Here is a 24,729-nt window from a genome sequence, read left to right on the forward strand (position 1 = left end):
ATGATTTTGCTTTGTGTAAAGTATATTTCTTAAATATATATACATTTTGAATTAATTCTCAATTTTATTAAATTATTTCTTAAATGTATTAATTATTTTATTATCCATCTACACCAGGTGTGGACAAACATTTTCTTATGAAGGGCCAATCACCAAACGTAATTTAGGGTAGTGGGTCGAAGCAAAATATACCAAACTGTATTACATTTAATTTGCCTTGGTAATTTCCTAATTTTTGTATATTTAAAAGTAGAAAATAACTTCAATCGTATTAATAATTATATATTATTATACATTTTATAGTGTATTTCTTACAATAATACCATACACAATCCCACTTAAAACACAATAGAGTTCAATGCTCTTCAATGCTGAATACAGTAGTCTAGCTGCACCTAGGTTTGCGCTGATGTGCTCGCTGATGTCTTGGGCATTGTCCTCCATCCGTCTAGTGACAGGATTTACGTTTTTCAAAAATTGAATTAATTCACAACATTTAATTGAAACATTTCATTTTAGTTTACTTTTTTGTAGCAAACAAACAAAAGGTTGTTAAATTAGAAATTCGCCTCAACCTTTCACATCATTGTCCCTCTTTTCTCAGATAACGGGCCAAATCAAAGGTCACTATGGGCCAACTTTGGTGTGTGGGCCCTAGCTTGGGCATCTCTGACCTACACCTTCATATTCCATAATCACTTATCAGTGATGGCAACTAATTTCTAAAAACAGATGTTAAAGTAACTGAAAAATAAATATTGAGTTACTTTTCGATTCGTTTTAACATCAATAAAACGTCAAAAATTCTTCCTTAAACTTGTGACTTTTGATTTCACATATAAAACTATGTGTAAATCAAGGGCGTAGATTTTGATATGGGTGGGGACCTAATTTGCAACCTTCCCCCCAATCCCCAATTACAATTTAGATGAAACTTCACAATTAAATTGTAAAGTTAAAGGAAGGTCTGACAAAAAGATAGTTTAAAAAGTCTAACGTTTAATAATAATTAAATCAAATACAATTAGTAATAAAACAACATTAAATCAAGCATGTCTTATGGTTCAAAAGTGTATTTACATGATTTTACTTTGACAAGGAATGAATGCAGTCTTCTGGAAAGGGGGAAGCATATGACAAACATTTTATCTCGATTGTTGTTTTTTCATAATCATTGTGGAGGCCAAAATCTAAACAAATATTTTATTAATTGCACATCCATGGTCACTATTATGGTGGACTTTTAGCGAACTTGACTTCAAGTGACTGACACTTTTCTTTGAAATGTAGCTGCTTATGTCCGTGTCTGACCTGAGTCTTATCGAAAATTTCAACAAAGTATTATCTTATTTTGGGGGCGATTAAATTATTGGTGGGGACATTTATTAATCTGTGGATATTGGTGTGGACAAGTCCTCTCCGTCCATGTTATTTCTACACCCTTGGTGTGATTAAAAACATCATGCAACAACCAAGAATATTCCAGTGACATATTTGTAATACTTCAGTGTTTACGCTTAATTATATTTATCTTTGGTCTATTATGGTGAACTGGGTGTTCAACTAAGTGTTAAAATGACTATACTGTTAGAATAAATTCAAGTGTGTGTGTGGTGAACTAAAACAGAAAAAGAAAAGCAAATTAGTGAACAAGTCCACTATTCGAACTGCTTTATTTTCTCACCAAAAGCGTCATTTTACAGTCACTGCCCGTTTGCTCATGTAAGCTTTCAAAACAACTGTAAATCAGTGCATTGCTTTTACTTTGTATGGAGCCGGAAAAAATGCGAACAAAAAAAAAAACAAAACAAGGCAGTAATCTTATTATCTTGCAGTAATAAAAACAGTTAGCTTCTTTTTTGGTTCAATGTTGTTAAACTCTCATGGTTAAAACAGGCTCAAAGGTTACACTGCAGAGAGAAAGGACCAGGGCAGTTACTTTAGAAAAGAAGCTAAAATATTTACATTGATTTAATCAGCTTGAGTGGACCCTTTCATCAGTTTCTTGTGAAGTCCATTAAAATCCTCTTAAGTCAATTCATGCAAGCTGAAAACGATCACTCCAGAAACCATAGATAAAAGATAATGAAAAAAATAAAATCAACAAGAACTGAAATGGAGCCATGATTTGAACCAAGTCAGATATATAAAGGGTACAAAAATAAAGATGTGGAATTTGCCATTACACAGACCCAAATTAGACAAACTAACATTTAAAAAACTAAATTCTTCAAAGCCCCCAATCCTACCTTTAGACTCAAACCAGCTTTCCTTCCACTCGAGCACTTCAATAATATCAACATTTTTACAGCTGTTCAAAATTCACATTAATGCAGTTTTCACCTACAAACTCCAGAGTTCTTTGAAATCCCGTGGTTTAGTAAAACCTCTTGTTCCTCTCCTGGCGCTTCTGAAAGACCACGGCGCCAACCACTGCACAAACCACAATTCCCAACAGGGCACAAAGAAGGAGTAGAAAGACCTTCCAGCCGGTGAGAGGTGAGCTTCGAAAATTTCCAGTTGGATCATCAATGTTATCTATTTTGTAAGAGAAATGACATGATAAAGCGTCGACACAAATCTGCCAATGACCTGAATATGTCAGCCATGTTACCTTTTGGCGACTTGAGGAGACTGACGCTGGGCTCGATCTTAGTCCAATCCTGATTGTCCTCCTCAAGACTGTGTTCAACCATCAGCTGGTACATCTTCATGGAGATGATGTCATGATTATCTGCTCAGAAGAAATCGGGCCGGTGAGGTTTGCTTAAAGACACCGGGACCACTGTGGACCTCTAAAACATGAACTGAATGTAACACTTACCGGACAGATCCCCTGTGGCTGCAGACGCACCAAAATAGTATCCAGTAGGAAGGCGAACGCCACCGATATCAACACACTCTTTCCAGTCATTGCGATCATCCACATCCACCATTATCTGTAAACCATAATAACAACAACATGATCATGAGGAAGAACATGATGTGCTGCTGCAGCTTGTTTAGAAATCTGGTTTGACACATTTTGAAAGGAGCCATTGCTTATTGAATAAGCCAGTTTAAAGCAGGCAAGGCTAAATTTGCCCTGATATACTTTATAATAGAGTATATGCAGAAGGACTTTTAATTTTGCAGTAACCAGGGTCAAGCACTTGCGGTGAACGGTGTGCAGCTACAAAATCTGCACGTTTAAGGTCTGTTTTTTTAAAAAATCAACAATCTCCACTGCCTGATTGATATACAATATAAAGTGGGTCTCAGGTTGTAAAAGAATTACTGCATTAAATTACATTTTTCACGTCATGTCTTTAAAAGATGAACATTTATTGTACTCCAGTATATTCAATAGAGTTTCTGCCTTAGCCTGCTGATCCTGACAGGCGCATACATGAGAACAGCTTTTCATCTCAGTTTACGCTTTAAGAACTAAATGAATGCTGAAGTTTGTTTAACTGATTGTATTTTAATTACATTACAATATCAATGCAGAAAGAAAGCGTATAAAAAAAAATTTAAAAAAAGTCACATTGACCGTTCACCGGAGGTTTATCTGTATGGGAAGAAACACTAACTGTGCATATACCCTGTCGCAAACAAATATGAGTACAATTGCTGAGCTCTTACCGTGAGTCTGCCTTTGGAGTATCTAACAGCAAGATATGTGTCATGTTCTTTGTTTCTGACTTCAACGGAGCAACCTCCTAATTCAGTAGAGCGGCCATCTTTCCCGTGCTCATACGGCAGGGATCCATTATTCACCATCGCAGAAATGTAGGGAAAGGAGCGCTAGAGGACAAATAACATTCATCAAAATGAATGCATTGATTCTTGCCTGTATCGTTGGCGTAAAATACACTATGACTTACCAAACTAGTACTTTGTATTTTTATTAAGCCGTCTCTAATTCAGTGTGTGCAAAACAAAATCATCTAAATTCATAAAAAGCCACAGTCGAATAATAAAATCAGATTTATTTTTACAAAACTCTTAAAAAAAAAAAAAAAAAAGTATGAATGGTGAGAGAAAGGAAATGACATGGATCATGTGATGAAGGCAAAACAGTTGAAATTATTTCAACTAATCAACATTGCATGTGAGTGAAGGGATACTCCAAATGTAAGATATCCAAATGCAAATACCAGAAACTTTGTTACATTCAAACTATCCCTTTTATTTCAGTTTCCAGGTGAAGAAGGTGAAGAGTCGATGACCAGAAGCAGACCAAATATGCCAGACATCCAGTATTCGTATACCCAAACAAATTTGCTCATTTAGATATACGTGACCCTAGACCACAAAGCCAGTCATAAGGATCCATTTTTGGGAATCGAGATTTATCCATCATCTGAAATCTAAATAAATAAGCTTTCTATTGTATGATTTCTTATGATAGGACAATATTTGGCAGAGATACAAATATATAAATATTAGCAGTTTTAAAAAAATCTAAATACTGAGAAAATTGCCTTCAAAGTTGTTCAAACTAAGTTTTTAGGAATGCATATTACTAATAAGATTATACTATATAAAAAAAGTCTTTATATATTTACAGTAGGAAATTTACTAAATATTTTTTCTTAATATTCTAATGATTTTTTCCTCCAAATATACCTAAATATTTATATTCAAATAGATGAAGTGATCCAGGGTAACATTTGAATGGCCTTTCAAGTCAGTTTCTGATCATGAAAAGCAAAGCTTTCATTCAGACGATGGTACAAAAACACAAACATTTCACATCTCTCAACTCACATCCGGAGCCTCATCGTTAGGGTATGTGTCTATAAAAATGGCCAACCCATGGAATTTGGCACTACTGCCAAACACGGTGCCTGTAGAGAAAAAAGGACCCATGAGTATGGCACACTTACATCCATTCCTTGGAGATCATTACGGAAGGTATCCACAAAAATAGCCAGGCCTACAAAATGGTCTTGGTTTCCAAAGACTGGGCCTAAATGAAAGTATGACACAATCAACAGCAGGAAAGAAAGAGCAGACTTGCAAATGGAACACACACACATGTAAACAGACTACACAAACATATAAGGGGCTTTCGCATTGCGTAGTTATTTAGCTTATTACAGTTATAGTGCAGTTATGGGTATTAACTGCCAGGCCAAGTTCCCAGAGAACTAAAGTTATCCTAGGCAATTTTCCTGGTTGCATTCATACAATCATATGCTCTCCGTTGAGTCCACGCAGTAGATTAGCTTTCGTACAAGATGCATACCTTAACGAAACGCCTTTCAAAAAAACGAACTACACATTGTGACAACGCATAGTGCAAGACCTGCTATTTGTCTGCTTGGTAGCTGTGATGATGCTGAGAGCCTCAGAGTCAGTCCAAGCAAGTCTCGAAGCCCTCAGAGGTGCTCTAGATCAACCATGTTCCTGGACCACCAACACTGCATGTTTTGGATGTCTCCTTTGTGTCACACCCATCACAGGTCTTTCAGTCTCTGCTAATGAGCTGATGATCTGAATCAGGTTTGTTTGGTCAAGACAAGTAAAAAGTGCAGAGCTGGTGGTCCAGAGAGTGGGTCACGAGACTCCACACGCAATAGGAAAAATAATTGAAAAAATAAAACAAAAAATTAGATGGATTATAGGTTCTGAATGTTGATTTTGATTATTTTCTGATTAATCGTCCAGTCCTACTTGATGCTGAAATATAAATTGGGCTGAAGCAGTGTAATTGCCAGAGTCAATGAGGGTGCTATGGGGTACAGCAATCACTCAACACAGAAGTATGAATCAGAATTTAAACTACCCTTCAAAATAATTTATACCAATATTTTGTATCACTATGTGATGTTATCAACCATACACACGTCTCTGTAGTTTCTATTGTGCTGAATTAGACCTTGCTTTGATGTAGCTAATTTAGTCAAAGCCTTTTTAAGGCAAGTCATTTCACTCAGTGGCCATTTTTGAAACACCTCTAGGGCAGTATGCTCAGGCTGTCTGAATGGGGAAACATCAAATTCTCCAAAATTGCTTGCCAAGCTTACTATTAAATTTTTATATTAGGAATCAACAATAAAATTAAACGACAACTGTCTCTTTAGTTTAATTTCTAATCATTTGAATCACACAAAAACTACAGGAATTTATGTTTGGTTCAAACCCCTCCCCCGGAGACTCATCAGTCTATAGCGATCGCTGATTGGCTCCTGTACTAGAAGGCGGGGCTTCGTGACTGTTACACTCTTGCCCATTCAAAACTATACGAGTGACACGTCTTGTGTATTCTATAGTTTTTGATTTAGTTCCCCCAAATGCCATTCCTAGAGCTAAAAAAAAAATTCACTCCCAGTCCCTTTAATACAAACATGACAAAAAAGTAGTTGTCACCACCAATAGTTCTAGGAACTATGAAATAGTTCCTCAAGTGCGAAAGACCCAATAAACAGCGTTTTAACTCACTACATTGAAATTCATGAAGTGCACAATGGAAATGGTGACAGAAAGAGAATGGGATGTGAACCTTCATTGGTTTCCTTCAGTGTCACGGCTTTTAAACATACCAGGATGTAGTCTCTCCTTTGTGTACCACATGGCAAAGCCGTCCCCATGGAGATTCTTCTTTCCTGATCCATGAATTTTAAACTGCACATGCATCTCCCAGTCCTTCAAATAGCATGGCTACAGAGGGAGAAATTAAATAATTAACTCTTATAAGAGTTTCTGCAGGTTTCACCAAACCAAATTGAAGACATCTTTAAGACCATCAAGTACTAAGTTTTAGACGTATATAGGGCTTAATGCTAAGGATTTTTTTAATGGCACAGCTGAATTTTTTTACTTGCCCCATCAAAAAATGAATTCTAATTAGTTTTTTCTAAGCCACATATTTAAAACAACGTGTCAAAACAAGCAGACCCTAGTTGTATACATAATAAAACTCTTTAAAGATAAAAACTTAAACTAAATGTATGCACAACAAACTGTTATAGTATTAATTATAAATAGAGCTTTGCTAAAAGTTTTATTGATTGGATATGTGTTGAATCGATTGGGTAGCTTTACATAAAATAATAATAGTTTTTGATATTTAGATTTTAAAATGCATGTACATTTATATTTATTTATTATTGATTTATTGCCACATCCGCAACTTTTTTCATGGCTATTTCATGGCAAAATTTATATACATAAAAATATTACATGTTAAAAACAAATTCGTATTACAATAAAAAGTTACTTAGACAGATATATAGGATAAAATTCACACAAAAATATATTCAAAGTTAACTATGATTTCTCAGTTCAATTTTTGATTATTAATTTAAGATTCTTCACGGTGGTACCTTTTTAAAAATGTCCATCAAAGTACTCTCCTTACAAAAATTTTGTCTAATGGAATCCAAACTCCCACATTCCAACAAATTATGTTTCATGGTAAGAGCAGCTTGGCAGTAATTATATTTAGGTGGTGCTTCGTTATTCAGTAAATAGATACGAGTCAACCTAGAATGTACAATTCGACATCTAGTAGACAGTTTGTTCATGCATGGTCTCAAACTTATAATTTGCAAAGCGTCTTTCATTTATTTTCGGGTTATTTTCATGTAATTTATTATTTATCCAGCTGACCCCATGTACATTTATACAGCTAGTATTTGCATTATATTATCTTCGTATCAAATGACGAAAAAACTAGGTCAGTGCTTATGCGAGCGGTTGCTAATGAAGTGTCTATGGGCGGGACAGTAAACTTGATATTGTTCTCTCTTCTGATTGCCGTTATTAGTCATGAAAACACTGTCCTGGAGTTTTTCACTTGTTATTTGAGCAAATCAGAAGACAAAAATAATTATTTGTGGTACTCTCCCATGAGTTCAGACCGCATGATTTTCAAAGTAGTTGTGTCACAGATGTTTTCACACTGCATGACTATCTAGGCTGGCGTTCTGTCTGTGCTGTTTACACTGTAGGATGGATTAGCGACAGAGAGTTTCACACTGCAAGACATTACAGAAGAATCGACGACAACTTTGTCTCAGTCCACAAACTACGCTTCACAACCAGACACACGTGAGAAGTGACATGGGAACAACGCGAGGTCACATAGTATATCTTTTGTTATTAACTACATAATGAGAAAGAAGCCTTTAGCGGGGAGGAAAATGTACTTGTTTTGCTCACCTAGCTTTAAAGGGAATCAGCAATTTCTCCTCAACTATTTTATTTTTCGATCCAGTTGTGGTATTGCTCAGATGGCACGTCAAACAGACATGGCTCCTGCCGAATTTTACACTAGTTCTTCCTCCACTTCTTGGATCCAAATAGATAGAAAAAAAGGGTTTTTAACTTCTCCCCCAACCTCCCGCTGGCCTACAGATACCCATCCTATTGAATGTTGCTCTCTCATTGGCTGTAGATAATCGCAGATGTTATTTTCAATCAGAACACATTTCACAGGGAATGATTTTGAATCGCCGACAGCTCCAGATATTTAGCATGCCAAATACCTCACAGATAGCGCCTTTGATAGTTCACACTGTGTGATTGTTATTCACGTGAACAAGCACCAATTTGCCTGTGATTTCAGGCATTTGTCGGCAATTTCTCAAAACCTGTTAGTGAGTCAAAAATCGGGGCTAAAATCATGCGGTCTAAACTCGGCTTAAGTTTACCGATCTATCACGACTTCTGCTGATGAGAAACCCAGAATTGTGAAAAGGGTCTATTTCTCTACAATTTAACATCACTGTTTTAAAAAACAGATGGGTTAAACAATGACATATACAATCTAACAAACTCAGAGCCCACAGCGGGTCTGTCTCTACAATTTCTTCGAGCAGCTATTGTTCAAAAAATCTTCCTATTGTAAAAAGAACGGAGCTTTTACTTCTGTTGGTCATGCAAAAATCATTCTTCAGTTTCAAAAAGGACTTCTATGTGATCTGTGATTTAAATAGACAATGGATACTTTTGTCCTTCACCCGAAAATTAGCTAAAGAGATCATACTTCTTTTTTTTGCTGTAGATTTTTAGTTCCAGCAGGCCGTTTACTCACCACTGTATTCCAGATGGAGCCTTGTTTGCTCCTCTCATCTGGAGTAAGGCGCACATACTGGCTGGTTACTAAAGTACTTCCCCAAAAGTCCCACTGACTTGAAGGACTCGACCCAACACCTGATTAAAAGATAAACATGAACAATCACATACTTTATACACTAACTGATCTTACTACTGTCAAAAATATATAATAAAAAATATTACATATTTATTTATACAAGTCTTTGACATCATTTGGTGAATATGGAGCCGTTTTGAGAAAAGCAGTGATGTTTTACAACACGTCCAAGCATTTTTATCTAAAAATTCATTTATTTGTCTTACAAATGACACAAACGAAACACGATCAAAAAATTTTCCCTGCTACTCCAGCCGGTTGATCCCCCATCACCGGTGTGCCCTTACGTAAGCAGGTGAACTGACCTGAAATGAAGGTGGAGCTAATCTATATCACCAAACCACTCGATCCGTGACAGAATAACACAGCATAAAATTATTAACCTTAATTACTCAATAACCATACAACAAATGAAGTATAAAATTATATAAATATCACAAATGGCTCCAAAAATTTCTTACAAGTATAATAAAAACATCAAATAAAAAATGTAGCTGATTCAACTTTATATGTAATTTTACAGTCAAGTCAAATTTGACAGAAACTTTAAGAAATACTGTCAAGTGGTTTATATTACATGAAACAATTTTAACAGCATTTTTGTTTTCAGTGATGTACATCATTAATCAGGGTTTCTGCAGGTTCCACCAAGTTAAATTTAAGACATTTTTAAAACCATTATGAATGAAATTTTAGACTTGTACAGGGCTAAAAACTAAGAATATTCCAGTTAAAAAAGACTTTCACTTACACTATCAAAAATGATTAAAAAAAATTAATACATTTAATAATACAATAATAATACTTTGAGTATATTTGATAATTAATTTTAAAAAATTCAAGCATTCACAAACCCTATAACCCTTAACAAGAACAGAACAAAGCATAGCTGTCAATAACTTCAGTCTACAATAAAAATAATTCAATAATAAAAATATATAGTTCTGGTCAGCATCATCAGCAGTAAATAAATGGAGAACCTTTAAGCAAATGTTACTGTAAGGAAAGTAATTAAATGCTATTTTTAAATAAAAAGTTAAAAGTTTCATTGAGATGGATTGTTGGTGATTGTATGGGTGTAAGATTGGGTAGGTGTGGCCAGATTGGGTAGCGATGTATGAACAAAGGAAAATTAAGACCTGTTAAAAAAATATTTAAGACCTAAACACTATATTTTATTAGATTTAAGGCTTTTTAAGACCCTGCAGGAAAAAAATATTAACCCTGTTAACTTTATTTAATTAATGTTTTTGGTATTATTTTACTGTTTTGTGTTACTATTTGTAGTGCTGACCATAACTGCATCTGAAATCACATATTCTCTCAAGGAGGTGTTTGCTATAAATGAATAATTACTTCACAGTTAGGGCTGGGCGATTTGGTCTAAAATCTAAATCTTGATTAATTAATAATTCTAACTCGATTACGATTTATGAACGATTATTTATTTAATTTTTTTTTGCCCTCATAGTTCACTGACATGTTTTATATGCAGTCTAAACAAATCTCTGGCGCAGAATGAGTCCATCGCCCTACTTGGCCAGAGATCAGATGTGTCTGCAAAGTGGCAGCAGAAGTAGAAATTAGCCTTTTAACAGAGCAGGGTCACGTTACATGTAGGGAAAGTAACTGAAAAAAAATCGTCCTGGAAAAATTACTTCGATTATAGGTTCTGAATGTCGATTTCTATTACTTTTTGATTAATCGCCCAGCTCTATTCACAATAACCAAAAGTAAATTCTATATAGTGTTGATATTTGTAATTTAACTAATTCAGATGTGCTGTATTCACCATGTGGTCATTTAAGCCTAAATTGATAAAATATTATCAATACTGGGATAATATTTTATTAATTTGGAGCATTTTTTGAAATGAAATGGAATCTTATTTTTATTACAGTGAAACTGGAAATGCACAAAGATTCTGAATGAACGTGAGTTACTTTGTATTTGTGACACAGATCATGTGACTTGCATGAATGGTCACGTTTTTGTTTTAAACTATAGCATTAGATCCTCTTTGGTTTATTTTTGTTTTCGACAGGTTTTAAACAAACCTGTCGAAAACGTGTACTTAATTATATAATTCACAAAGGACTTCCACTTCTGATTAGATATTTAGACCCCAATGTATAGAACTCGTCAAACATTAATTAAAATCTAATCAACTTCTTCAGTTAAGTAGTTTATTAGAAATTTGCATGATTTGACAGATTCTTTTACAACAACCCGCACCTTAAAATGCAAACTGCCCTCACCTGTTCAAATAATGGTGCTGCTAACGTTGTTTGCACTGGAGTTGTATTACTTAATGTAGCCTGCTTGTACTCCTGGTTGAGCTTACAAGTTCCCAATAAAATACATTGTCATGACATTAGAAAAGAACTTAGCCGACATCACACTCTGCTTAGTGAACAAAACTACTTAAAACAGTTTAGAGAACGAGTTGACAGCACAAAAGTACAGTATTATTATCATTCTACTACTAGCAGGAGGCTACAGCAGCTACTCACCCTGATATGGCTTAATGAGCGAGTGCTCCCGCTTTAAGTGCTCCGCATTCCCGTCCGTTATATCTGAATATACGGAAGAAAAGTGGAGTAGCCATAAAAGTAAGAGTATTCTGTGACACACCGGCATTTTACAAGAAACACTTGGTTGAGGGTGAAGCCATAGAGCAGGGCTTCTTTCTCGTGTCGTTTTTAACGTCTTCCTTCCTCCGTGCCTTCACTTCCTGCGCAGAAAAGACGCGGGCTGTGTTTCAAAATTGAGTGAGCAGCCTAACTAGACAGCATATTTAGACACCATAGATATGAGCATTTTTACTGTAAAAGCTTAGTCACGGTGGTGGACTTATGTGGATTTATGGCAAAACATCAGCCGAAGTTCTCTCGTCGATTTTTAATAATAATTTTTCATAAACATTATTTGAAAAATTAGTAAAATGACACTTTTAAGTGGTAAAACTGAATAAGCATCCTTGTTAACATGAAATGTGACACAAATAGTTTTTGTACCGTGTTTATTTTATGGTATTTGGTGGTGTTATTTTAGTAGCACTCAGATAGTATTGTAGTTTAAAACTTATTGTTATGGTTTTAAATAAACTTTTTAAATGATTTAATACTTTTGATTATATAATTGTTTTTATACTACTATTTAGTGTTAACTATTAATAACCCATGTATTAAATCGTTCATCCATTAATTTTCCTTCAGCTTAGTCCCTTTATTCATGAAGGGAATAAACCGCCAACTTATCCAGCATGTTTTACACAACGGATGCCCTTCCAGCTGCAACCCAGTACTAGGAAACATCCATACACACTCATTCACACACATACACTATTGCCAATTTACTCTAATGAATTCACCTATAGTGCATGTCTTTGGACTGTGGGGGAAACCAGAGCACCTGGAGGAAACCCACTCAAACATGCAAACTTCTCACAAAAAAACCAATTGACCCAGCCGGGACTCGAATCTGCGACCTTTTTGCTGTGAGGCAACGGTGCTAATCACTGAGCTACCATGTCACCCTGCATAAAATTATTAATAAATAATTAGATGCATTAACCCTTCTGACGTTGAACATAAAAAAAGTCATTAAAAAATAATGACATTAATTACAAAGCACAAAACTGAAAACTACTGAAAAGTAGTTTTATTTTGAAAACAAACTTTCCAGCCAAGGCACCTATTATAACAATATTTCATATACATGCATGTTTCAACATCAGATCAGTGCTTGCTCAAGGATCTTGTCCTTATCCTGGCAAATGTCACATAATTCAAATATACAATCAAAGAGGAAACTAAACAAAATGTATGCCATATTTATAACAAACATTAAAAATGCGCAGCATCCTTCTTGCAAATACACACAGCATTAATAAGTTATCAGTAGGCAGAAATGCCGCAGGGAAGAGTTTTTGGTTTCTGATGTTGTTGATGTTGTTTTTTTATCATAGTGCATAGCAACATAACAAATAAAAGAGCACGGTGCATTATGTAAGCTTTTTTCCGCTACAATGCTCTGCGTGAACATCACTGAGGCTTTGGGCATATTCTGAATGCCAGTCCCGCTGGAAAATCTCCCGCAGCTGCGTCTGAACAGTCTGCTGGCCCTGCCCGACTGCAGAACCTGTCTGATTCACAACCAGCCCAACCCCTGCCGTCTGGGTGAAGTAATTCTCAGACCAGTTGGACGTTCCTGGATAACACAATACAATAACAGGATTATGATTCTGACACTTGGTTCATTTTAAAACCCACATTCACAATGCTGCAATTGTGAATTCAGACATGGACTGTTACTGTTGGCAGGTTTTTATCTGGCAGTGCCAAACCTGCCATCAGGTTGCTGCAATATGGAAAAGCATGCAAGTGAGATCATGCTGTGAAATGAGTGCACAGGGAAACTGCTAACATACCGATGTAAACAACTCGATCAGTCACCATGTACTTGGCGTGGTTGACGCGAGCAAACGGAATCCTCTGCTGCTCTCGTGTTGAGGGCACTTCAAAGACTTTCTGTGAAATTAAATGTTCAAGAGTGAAATCACCAGTGATGCCTGAATTTAAAAAGCAAAATGCTCAGAGCACGCAAAACATACAATATGAATGTTGCAGTTCAGAGGTGGCGTATTGAGGACAGATAAAGACTGGAGGAAGACAAACATGGCACCAGGAGACTGATTCCAGCAACTGACCAACAGCTTGACCTCAACACCTCTGGTACAAGCAGCCTCACGGAGGGCCGAGTCAATGACAGGCCAAAACCTGCAAGACATAAAATACATTATATGTGGACACAGTAAAAACCAGAAGCAAAAATGAAAAACCTCACAATAATCAAATGGGGGGTTACCGAATGGGGTCTGTGAACTGGGACATGGGAAGGTAGTCCATCACTGACACATAAATGAGCCGTTCAGCATCAGAAATTACTGACAGGATGGTGGACAGGTCATCAGAACGCCCATATGATGATAAAGGAGGAGGCGAACTCTAAAACAACAAGTCAAACATATTCATGTGATATTAAAAATACATTCACCGGCCATTTTACTATTAGGTACACTTTACTAGTACCGGGTTGGACCACCTTTTGCCTTTAGAACTGCCCTAATCCATCTTGCCACAGATTCAACAAGGTACTGGAAATATTCCTCAGAGATTTTGCTCCATATTGACATGATAGCATCACGCATATGCTGCAGAATTGTCAGCTGCACATCTATAATGTAAATCTCCCATTTCTCCACATCCCAAAAGGTGCTCTATTGGATTGAGTCTGGTGACTGTGGAGGCCATTTGAGTTCAGTGAACTCATTGTCATGTTCAAGAAACCAGTCTGAGATTCTTCGCGCTTTATACCATGGTGCGTTATGCTACTGGAAGTAGTCATAAAGGGATGAACATGGTCAGCAACAATACTCAGGTAGGCTGTGGCACTAATGGGACCAAAGTGTGCCAAGAAAATATCTCCACACCATTACACCACCACCACCAGCCTGAACCATTGATACAAGACACGATGGATCCATGCTTTCATGTTGTTGACGCCAAATTCTGACACTACCATCCGAATGTCGCAGCAGGAATCGAGACTCATCAGACCAGGCAACATTTTCCCAATCTTCTATTGACCCATTTTGGTGAGCCTGTGCGAATTGTAGCCTCAGTTTCCTGTTCTTAGCTAAGATGCTCTTCTGCATACTGTTTATTCAGTTACTGTTGACGTTCTATCAGCTTGAACCAGTCTGGCCATTCTCCTCTGACCTCTGGCATCAACAAGGCATTTGCGCAACCAGAACTGCGCTCACTCGATATTTTCTCTTTTTTTAAACCATTCTCTGTAAACCCTAGAGATGGTTGTGCGTGAAAAAAACAGTAGATCAGCAGTTTCTGAAATACTTAGACAAGCCTGTCTGGCACCAACCCCCATGCCACATTCAAAGTCTCTTAAACCACCTTTCTTCCCCATTCTGATGCTTGGTTTGAACTGCAGCAGATAATTATGACCATGTCCACATGCCTTTATGCATTGAGTTGCTGCCATGTGATTGGCTGATGATAAATTTGTGTTAACAAGCAGTTAACCATGTGTACATAATAAAGTGGCCAGTGAGTGTATACATCTATACACACAAAATGTATCTGTCATGAATAGAAATTAATGAAAACATATAGAGGCCATGTACATTCACTGTCCACTTTACTAGGTACACCAGTTGAGCAAAGTTTGAATCAATCACATGTCAAAAACATTGATTTACAGGAATTTTCACCTACAACCATATTAAGGGTTTATAATAAATAGTCAGAAAAAAAATATATAAGGAGCAGCAGTTTTGTGGGCAAATGTCTTGATGCCAGCAGTCCGAGGTGAATGTCCAGACTGGATCAAGCTGATAGAAATGCCACATTAACTCATAAACCACTTGTTATAACTGAGGTATCATATAAATCGTTAGAACTGAAAAGTGGAAGTTTGAAGCAGATGAGCTACAACAGCAGAAAACCACACCATATGCTATTTCTGTAGGTTAAGAACAGGAAACTAGGCTTACAGCTCACAGTGGTCCACCAACATTGGACAACAGAAGATTATAAAAAGTTGTCTCTTTTCATGCTGAAACATTTAGATGATAGGGTCATAATTTAGCGTAAATCCTGCTTTGTATCAATGGTTCAGAGTGCTGTTATGGTAAGCCCACTCTGGGCCCCAATTGAACATTGTTTAAACCACACAACCTACTTTAGTGTTTTTGCTGACCATGTCCATCTCTTTATGACCACAGCGTACACATCTTGTGATGGCTTCCAGCAGAATAACACGGCATGTCACAAAGCTCAAAGCATGTTGATCATAATTCTTGAACATGATAATGACTTCACTATACTCACATGGCCTCCACAATATTTAGATCTCAAACCAATTAATCTCCTTTGAGCTGTGTTGAAAATGGAGATTTACATCATGGATGTGCTACTGACAGTTCTACAGCAATTGTTTTATGTTATCATGTCAGTATGGACCCAGTTCTTCAGAAATGTTTCCAGCAGCACCATGTTGAATCTATTCCGAGGCTGTTTTCGGTGCTTCAAACCAGTACTTGCAAGATATACCTAATAATGTGGCCAGTGTGTGTGTATATACAGTAGGCCGTATAAACTTTCCATGCAATGTATTATTGACAAAGCGCCAGTTTTCTCAAGCAAAAAAAATGTCACTATGATAAAATGAACAACACAGATGGAGCAGATGAAAATGAAACAGTATAAGAGCCAATGAATGAGTGGAGGAGTGAATAGGGTAATTAAAATGATTGCAAAACATGCACTAAAATTATGAATGCATATTATGAATAGGGATAACAAAACACACACCAAACAAATGGAGTCAACTTGTGAGAGAAACACAACTCACAGACAAATAGACACGTGCAGGGACACCGTTGAATTTAACAGCTAATGGGTACTTAGAACTGGAGAGAGCGGAGAAACGGCCCGGCCAGAAAGGAGGTAGAGATCCATTCTTCTGAGCTCCAATGTCCCAGTAAACGTCAAAAATTCGTGAAGCATCCTGCGCTAGACAGCTGCAGTCCTCCAAAGCCACTCCAACCTCTTTCACCTATTAGAAATATCGATTACAGTTTAGCATATACATTTAAAAAGGATTCATTAATGGGTTTTAATTTTTAATATAATAGCCTAATTAATTGCTCTAGATAATGAATACAAAACTAATCTTATGTACATGGTCATAGAACAATGATGGACAGGGTTTACAGAATCAGATGTACCTGGGTAAGAGAACGCCAGTCCATGTTTGCACTTCCTAAATATACGTGTTTCTTATCCACAACCCATAGTTTAGTGTGCAAAATGCCTCCAGTGATGCTCTGTAGGTCAACTCCCCTGACCTCAGCCCCTGAGAGAAAGCACAGAGCAAGTAAGCTGAAAGAAAATGGCTGCATGTCATCCATTCCAAGCCACTGAAGCATTTACCATTTTAAAAGAGCACCTATTATGCTTTTACCTTTATTTACCTACATGAAAGCTACAATACAGTGGATTGTAAAAAGGTTTACAAAGTTTCAAAGATCAAAGCGTACAACAAAGTGTATGTCATTGTATTCCAAAAAGAAAGATCCTAAATAACCTAAAATGAACCATCAATACTTCCATGTACAAACCTCTGTATATTTGTGATGGATTTGCATAAAGCTAGCCTATAGTCTTTATTGGCTTTCTTTGAACACCTATTACTCTGACTGAGCTGAGCTGAGGTCTAAATAGCTAAAAACACGCCAAGACGACGCTGTTTTGTGCACTGCCAAAGCAAATCCACTTTGCATGCACGTCCAAAGGATGAGGCTTGAACTGATCTGATAATCCAACACCAGTGTTACTGTGTACACAAGCACTGAGGAAGCCTTTGAAGCTGAAATTCAGATGGTCATGTGCTTATTTGCAGCATTAAATGCAAGCAGACCAAACACAAAAGACTAGGCCCTTAAAAAGGGTTTTGATAGATGAGTTTCAGACACTGTGAGAAAGAAGATGGAGCAGCAATGTTTAATATGTGAAGTGTTTTGACCTTGGATGGAAGTAAATCTATTGTAGAAGACCTCTGGAACTCAATTTAGAATCGTTAAAGGTGCCATAGAATGAAAATCTGGATATATCTAGGCATAACTGATTAATATGAGTTTTACCAGTACATGAAATTACATATCGTGAGCCTCAAACACCATTGATTCCACATTCTCATGTAAATCCAAGACTGAATTATACCTTTAAAAAAAACAAGCCAATAGGAACATATCTTAAGGAAGAATAGGTGTTTGATTGGCCACAAAGTTTTCTAGTGAGATTACAACAATTATTTCCAATAATCAAAAAATGTTCCCTTTGTTTTAAATTTATCTAAGCTTGTATTATACTTACTAAGAAGCATGTTGGACTTTTATTTTGAAAACAAGTTCCTTAAAGTCTGTTTAAATGTATATTTTCTTAGTTTAATGTGTATATTATGAAATTTGCTGCACGTTTCTTCTGAGGCAACAAACACTGTAGAATACTGAATATAAGTGCTTAATGCACGTTTATACATCATGTCATATTCCTCAGCTGACAATACACTACACTACAATACAATACACATTAAAAGATGACAATACACTTCTAAAACTCATCTGTTTACGCAGAGGTTGATATTAATTAAATATTAAAATGTTAAACCCATAAAAAACAACGCTAAATACATCAAGTATAATTAGAATTTTGCCAATATTTCATCGACAACACAGCTCAGAAGCAAACTAGGCAACTAGTTACAGGTTAAGGTGGCTTAAAGATAGCTTACTCACTCCTTCAAGCTAAAATAAACCGCATCATGACTTGAGTTTGTCATTGAACAAGGAATCTACTTATTCTGTTAAAATATGTTTTGACAGATAAAGTATTTTGCACGTGTGCATTTCAGAGTACATCTTACAGAGTATGTTTGTGTGTGATCATCTGTCACTGATACGAGCTGCAGAGTGTTATAGCAGAGCTCATTAATATTCAAAACACTTCCAAAGGGGTTGGTCAAAACCAGCCATATCATATTAGGGACAATTCCTAGAGTTGGAAATGGACACCAAAGAACATTCATTCATTTTCCTTTGGCTTAGTCTCTTATTTATCAGGGGTCGCCACAGCGGAATGAACCACCAACTATTCTGGCATGTTTTATGTAGCGAATGCCCTTCCAGCTGCAATCCAGTACTGGGAAACACCCACACTCATGAACATTCACACACACTCATATAGACTATGGCCAATTTTGTTCATCCAATTTACCTATAGCACATTTCTTTGGACTTGTGGGGAAAACCAGAGCATCTGGAGGAAATCCGCATGAACATGGGGAAAACATGCAAACTCCACAAAGAAATGCTGTGAGGCAACAGTGCTAACCACTGAGCCACTGTGGAATAAAGGATAATAAGAACAATTTAACATATTGTATCAATGCATTCTATGTAACCTTTAAGTTTCCCTTTACATATTGCATGCAAACATGCAATAGGAAAGCAACTATACCTGTTGCTACCAGTTCATCTGTGTCTGCAATGTATGGCTGAGGTGCATTTACAGCAATCTTTAGCTTCACTCCTTTTGGTTCAAGCTGCTTCAGTTGATTGAAAACTCTTTTTCCCTGTTGAAATGATACAAATTAATATGCTTTCAACATAAACAGAAACTTTATTTGCCAATTATTATCCACATCCGATTAGATCATATGCAGGTAGTAAATGTTCACAAGACTTATGAGTGTGTAAATTCATAATTATGCATAGTTAAATGTCCACAAAACCACATACCAGCAAAGACGAGGGCTCTGTAAGCCCCAGGTCTGAATCCCGAAGTGTGAAATAGAAAGCAGCAATGTGGACAGAGCTGTTTGCTTTGTTTAGTAAATTAATCCAACTCTCTGAAATGCTTGGCAGGTGTGGCGAGCCGGAGGGGAAGTTGAGGCCCTCGGGGACGCTCTCAACAAGAGTAAGCCTGATAAGTAACATTTAAAAACACATTTAAACAATAATGTCTCAAATTTGTAAATTTAAATATTTAGAAATATTTAAAAAATCATATTTCTTCACCTGCAGTCAGATCTGCATGTCTCTTGAGGCATCCAGAAACTTTCCAACCAATGGAGCTCCACTTGTGACATCAGTTGTGACACGGATTTAGGCACTCCATACTGCCAGATATGTAACGCAAATCCACCCAAAAGAAGGAGAACAGATGGCAAGAGCCAGAAACATGCAAAGCTCCTTCCTTTTGTCTGTTAAAACAATTCAGAAATCAATTTCAGAAAATAAAATTAAACAAATCTATAGACATACTATTAAGATATGCAAACACCCCTCCATTCATTCATTTTCTTTTTGGCTTAGTCGCTTCAATAATCTAGGTGTCGTCTCAGCGGGATGAACTGTCAACTTATCCAGCATATTTTTACACAGCGGATGCCCTTCCTGCTGCAACCCATCACTGGGAAAACACTTCTCCAATAACATATATTTAGATTTCTATAAGGGACAAAATTGCAGTTTTGTGGCCATTTTATTTCACATATATTTTCTGTTGAAATTCTGATCAGACTTCGATGTCAAAACAAATACGTAGGGCGACTAGTCTCAATTGCTTTAAGTTTGCATAAGTATGCAAAGCTAAAGGATGAATGAGTTCAGAGACAGACAACTTGTTCTGTAGATTTGGCTTGCACTTGCAGTGTATTTCTTTTTTACTCAGTATTTTGGTCTTGTTTTCCAGTAAATATATCTAAAGACATACACGACACTAAGTGTTATATTAAGATATAATTAATAAGTCAAATAATATATTAATAAGTCTGAAAAGAAAAAAAATCTTATCACTTTCAGGAACAAATAATATAAAAAATAAAACTCTCAGAAAAAATAATTAATCCAAAAGTAAACCAACATTATTTTAACCCAAATGGCAGATATTTTAGCTTGTTCAAAGCAAAAACTTACTTAACTTGGATATATCTTTTCGAACACAGGACTTGACATCTTTTTCAAGTATATTTTTTCAAGAATATTTTTGTTCAAGTAATTGTAGGCCTATTTTAGAATGTTTAGATAGTTGTACTAAAGAACAAAGAAAAGTACTTAGTAAGAGAATGACGTTTTGCTTTGATTATCTTAATTCAAATAAAATCTAAAAGATTTCTCTTATTTTATCATCCACCAAGCAAAAAAACTCTCCTCAAGAGGTTTGTTCAAATCCTCTTTGGATGAACAACAGTAGTATGCAGCCAGGACCATTAATTTGACTATATTGCATGTTATAAAATATGTTTCAACGCACCTTTGAGGGTGTAAATGTTTGGGCTTCTGTGTGTTTTATGAGAGTAGATTTGGTTGGTTTAATTTGCTGTTCTGTTTCTTTAAAACATTTTTTACTGTCTGCAGGCTTCTCTATCTTGGCAGTCTCGTCTTGACCACTAATTATGGATGCATCCTCCTTCTTTGGAATAAAGCACTGTTTCCTATTATTCTCTGTGACTAGATTTCCTTCTGTCCGACATGGCTGAGACACAGTTTCTTTTTTAATGTCTTCTCTCAAAGTATCTTCATCATCTTGACCAGAGGCCTCTTGCTCAGCAGAGGAACAGGAACTCAAATCCTCTACAACAGCCTCATGGGCTGATATGTGCTCATCTTCTGAGACAGCCTCTCCATTTTGAGTTTCAAATTCAGAAACGGGCTCTATGACATGACCAGACGTCTCACATGTAATCCTGAGTGGGGGTCGTTGAAGTGAAACATCACCCTGATCAGAGTCCTTTGTAATCTCAGACTTTTGATCAAGGCATTGATCTTTTTCATGAGCTAAAAGAGTGGGGGTGTGATCCAAGATATCAGTTTGAGAGAGATCATCAGCAGGGTTTGTATTTAAACGAGCTGATGGAATGGGCAGTGCTGTTTCTCTCCCTGCGGATACTGACATTTTCACTCTTCCAGCCTCTGTGAAGCCAGCTCTCTCTTTTTGGCTTGGCTGGCTGGACCCATCTGTCTTCGGCGATGACTCTGCATTCTGGATGGTGACTCGCTTGCGGCCCACTGAGCTTTGAAAGGTAGGGATGCGGGACATTGGCGGTCTCCCTGCTTTGCGGGATTCCTCTCCATCCTCCTTCCTCTCCAATGTTGCTTTCTCATTCTCTTCCTCATCTGTCATATGTTCTGCTGCAGGTCCTTGTTTGTCCTCTGGCTCCTATAATATTAATTGAATGCATAAAAAAACATAATATCATTGTATAATACACTGCACAATTCACATAATATAAGACACATGTAATAAATTAGTAATTTGCCTATATTATGCACTGCTTGTTTTTATTACATCTAAAATGCAAAGAGTGTATTTACTGTGAAGTAAACGTAAACAGCTAGACAGACAGACAGACAGATAGATAGATAGATAGATAGATAGATAGATAGATAGATAGATAGATAGATAGATAGATAGATAGATAGATAGATAGATAGATAGATAGATAGACAGATACTTTATAATCATGCACACTCAATGGTCTCTATAATCTTTAGTTGAATGCACTAGGAATATAATGGTGTATAAACATGTAATGAATATGTAATTAATTTTTTTTTTATATGTAGTCTTTATACTTTGGAACACATGTATATTATCAGTTATAAAACAGTGTTTTAAACTGCAAGGTAGACTAAGATAGACAGGCTAATGATACACATGATAATATAGTACGTCTATAAACGTATTTGTAATTTGTTGTTAGCCCGCAAACAACTTATGATATGCATGAAAGTTTATTTATTGGCTGTAGAAAGATAGATAGATAGATAGATAGATAGATAGATAGATAGATAGATAGATAGATAGATAGATAGATAGATAGATAGATAGATAGATAGATAGATAGATAGATAGATGTTTCTCGGGCTCTAAAGCTTGTTAGCAATTAAACAGTAAATACCGTAATTACTGCTAAAAGATCAGGAGAGAGTTTACTAAAATGCCAAAGAAATAAGCAGTAACCGTTTTAAACACTAAGGAAGCAAGTTTGAAACCCCGGTTAGCACACAAGCTACTCACCATGACCACAGCCGTAAACTGCTCTTAACTTATCTGTTACGATTAAGTTAACACTTAAAAATAAAAAGAGTTGTAAACAAACGCAGCGCGAGGAGATGAACGTGTTGTCGGTCCAGTTAGGCGTTTACAGAGAAGAGAAGGAGGTTTGTAAAAGCGATGCTGCCTCTCTCTGCGACGTGGCTGCAAAACTACAACAGTGCGGTACAGTGAAGAATGAGAGAGAGAGAGAGAGAGAGAGAGAGAGAGAGAGAGAGAGAGAGAGAGAGAGAGAGAGAGAGAGAGAGAGAGAGAGGAAAAAGTGAGGAAGAAGAACCTCGCCTAGTAACACGCAATGAGTTCATGCATTATAAACCGCTCTGACTCACAGGCTGTGAATCTGCACCGACCGCTTCTGCGAAACATTGAAAGTTATGAAAATATATGTTTATCGGTCCTTGAACAAACGGTTACGCTTATGTTTATTTGGATATTTGTTTAACCATTTAACGTATACTTATTGAAATTTGTTATGAAACGCAGACATAAATGATAATGACGGACAGGAATAAATGACAGCTGACATGACGGTTACTGATGGCGCAAAATTGAACTAACCGCCGTGTCCTGTTGTTAACAGTACTGTGACGTAGTCTAAGGGCTCCCCTATAGGCCATGCGCGGTAATGCACAGTTTTATTTTCAAATGTATTTTCAAATTCATCACAGGCTATATTTTTTTATTTAAAAAGACAAATTTATTAAAGAATTTGCTACAGAATTATAAAGGTTTTTATTGGAAATTTTTAAGTGATGAAAAAAATGATAGTAATCCAAAGCAAATAATTTTTTTCAGTTATAAATAAATTGAGATATAAATACTGTTATATATGAAGTGTGTGTCTATGATACAAAGGAGGATCAAAACATTATCTAGAAAAAAAACAACAGAAATATCAAACAAACTGTAGAATAAAGAAACATGGATGTGCAAATTTGAAGCCATAAATGTTTGTTGTAAGAACAAAAAATAGAATACATGGGTGAGATTCATATTCCTCTTCTTGACAAAAAGAGCACATTGAAAAAAGATTTTGCTTCATTTATTTAAATATTCATTGCAAGCCTGAAATGGTTATAAGTATTGTACTGTATTTATCCTCTTGAAATTTAGCTGCCATTTTCCATATGGTAGATTAATTATATCATCATCATCATCATCATCATCATCATCATCATCATTATTATTATTATTATTATTATTATTATTATTATTATTATTATTATTATTATTACTAGCATTCATTGTTCTCAAATCATATTTGTGCCGTTTGTATCGTAACCTCTATAACATAGATGTCCAAACTAGGGCCCGTGGGCCAGAGGTGGCCCTTTGTATCCTTTGATTGAGCCTGGCAGAGGGAAAATGATTGGGAAGGGTTGGGGAGTGCCTTTTACAGAGATTCTCATTTCTATATTAATGTAACCTTTTGTTTGTTTGTTTTATTGTTGAGCTACAAAAAAAATAATGTTTCAATTAAATGTTGGAAATGAATCAAATTAAAATAAAAAAGGTACACGCTGTCACTTATTGAATAGGTGACACAGCAGAAGACATCAGCATGCAAATCAAGGCAAAGGCAGGTTCAGCATGACTAGCATATTCAGCATTAAACTCGATTGTTTTACTAACTGATTTTTTAATGGTTTCATTGTATTAGTTTGTTAAAATAATAAACATTTTCAAAATATATAATATATTAGTAAATACTGTTGAAGTAATTGTTGCTATTTATTTATAAATATTTTAAAATAAATTAGGAAATTACCCATGGCAACTTCCTACAGTTTGTTATATTGACCATATTGACTTGCAGCCCACTGCTCTGTACGTTTTGTAAGATTTCATGAGAGGCCCATACAGTGGCCTGCAGACCACGCCCAC

General features: G+C 36.2%; 2 protein-coding genes across 2 annotated transcripts; both read right to left on the reverse strand.

Moving 5' to 3' along the window:
- Nucleotides 1-1,656: 1,656 nt before the first annotated feature.
- On the reverse strand, nucleotides 1,657-11,871 carry lman2 (lectin, mannose-binding 2). Its single transcript, XM_056472368.1, has 8 exons — nucleotides 11,659-11,871; nucleotides 9,026-9,144; nucleotides 6,531-6,648; nucleotides 4,872-4,954; nucleotides 3,625-3,786; nucleotides 2,825-2,939; nucleotides 2,615-2,734; nucleotides 1,657-2,538 (listed from the first exon to the last, which is right to left on the reverse strand). Exons 1-8 carry the CDS (start codon nucleotides 11,783-11,785, stop codon nucleotides 2,378-2,380), a joined length of 1,005 nt encoding a protein of 334 aa, XP_056328343.1. The 5' UTR covers nucleotides 11,786-11,871; the 3' UTR covers nucleotides 1,657-2,377.
- Nucleotides 11,872-12,821: 950 nt separating this feature from the next.
- Nucleotides 12,822-23,015, reverse strand: pld7 (phospholipase D family, member 7). Its single transcript, XM_056472391.1, has 11 exons — nucleotides 22,810-23,015; nucleotides 21,043-21,948; nucleotides 19,806-19,990; nucleotides 19,527-19,710; nucleotides 19,246-19,360; nucleotides 16,956-17,083; nucleotides 16,580-16,783; nucleotides 14,015-14,154; nucleotides 13,761-13,926; nucleotides 13,578-13,677; nucleotides 12,822-13,357 (listed from the first exon to the last, which is right to left on the reverse strand). The coding sequence occupies exons 1-11, from the start codon at nucleotides 22,810-22,812 to the stop codon at nucleotides 13,152-13,154; spliced, it is 2,337 nt and encodes a 778-aa protein (XP_056328366.1). The 5' UTR covers nucleotides 22,813-23,015; the 3' UTR covers nucleotides 12,822-13,151.
- Between the last annotated feature and the right edge of the window lie 1,714 nt (nucleotides 23,016-24,729).

The sequence above is a fragment of the Danio aesculapii genome, chromosome 14 (genome assembly GCF_903798145.1).
Source record: "Danio aesculapii chromosome 14, fDanAes4.1, whole genome shotgun sequence".
Lineage (NCBI taxonomy): Eukaryota > Metazoa > Chordata > Actinopteri > Cypriniformes > Danionidae > Danio > Danio aesculapii.